We start from the raw sequence: 317 nt of genomic DNA, 5'->3' as shown, positions 1-317 counted from the left end.
GAATGACCGGCTCAGCCCCCTCACAGATACGTCATCCCTCCGGCTCGTCTCCCACCCTGCTAGGAGCAGACGACGGCTCCTTACCCGTATGCTGTGCCTCCCCCGAGGAGCACGGCATTGAGGGCGTCCCGCTGGGCCCCCGTCAGCACTGGGCAGAGCTTCAGGTTCTCCAGGATGCTGGGATCCGAGGCCACGATGGTCTCCGGCTCCATGTCGCACACCAGCGCCCCAAGGCTGCTGAGCTGCTCGGGGCGCAGGCGTCTGCTCCTCACCCTCTGCGAGAGACAAACCATCCCTTGTAAAAAAGCCTGGCCAGG

General features: G+C 65.0%; 1 protein-coding gene across 1 annotated transcript in view; it reads right to left on the bottom strand.

Moving 5' to 3' along the window:
• The window catches only part of MSLN (mesothelin), a 7314-nt gene that overhangs the window by 4062 nt on the left and 2935 nt on the right, over window positions 1–317 (bottom strand). The window contains exon 7 of the mRNA XM_010130986.1: window positions 85–275. Coding sequence (XP_010129288.1) covers window positions 85–275 — 191 coding nt within the window. The remainder of the gene's footprint in view (window positions 1–84; window positions 276–317) is intronic.

This window comes from Buceros rhinoceros, unplaced genomic scaffold, assembly GCF_000710305.1.
Source record: "Buceros rhinoceros silvestris isolate BGI_N320 unplaced genomic scaffold, ASM71030v1 scaffold5102, whole genome shotgun sequence".
Lineage (NCBI taxonomy): Eukaryota > Metazoa > Chordata > Aves > Bucerotiformes > Bucerotidae > Buceros > Buceros rhinoceros.
The sequence above is the reverse complement of the archived record's forward strand: the minus strand, read 5'-3'. Positions and strand labels throughout refer to the sequence as shown.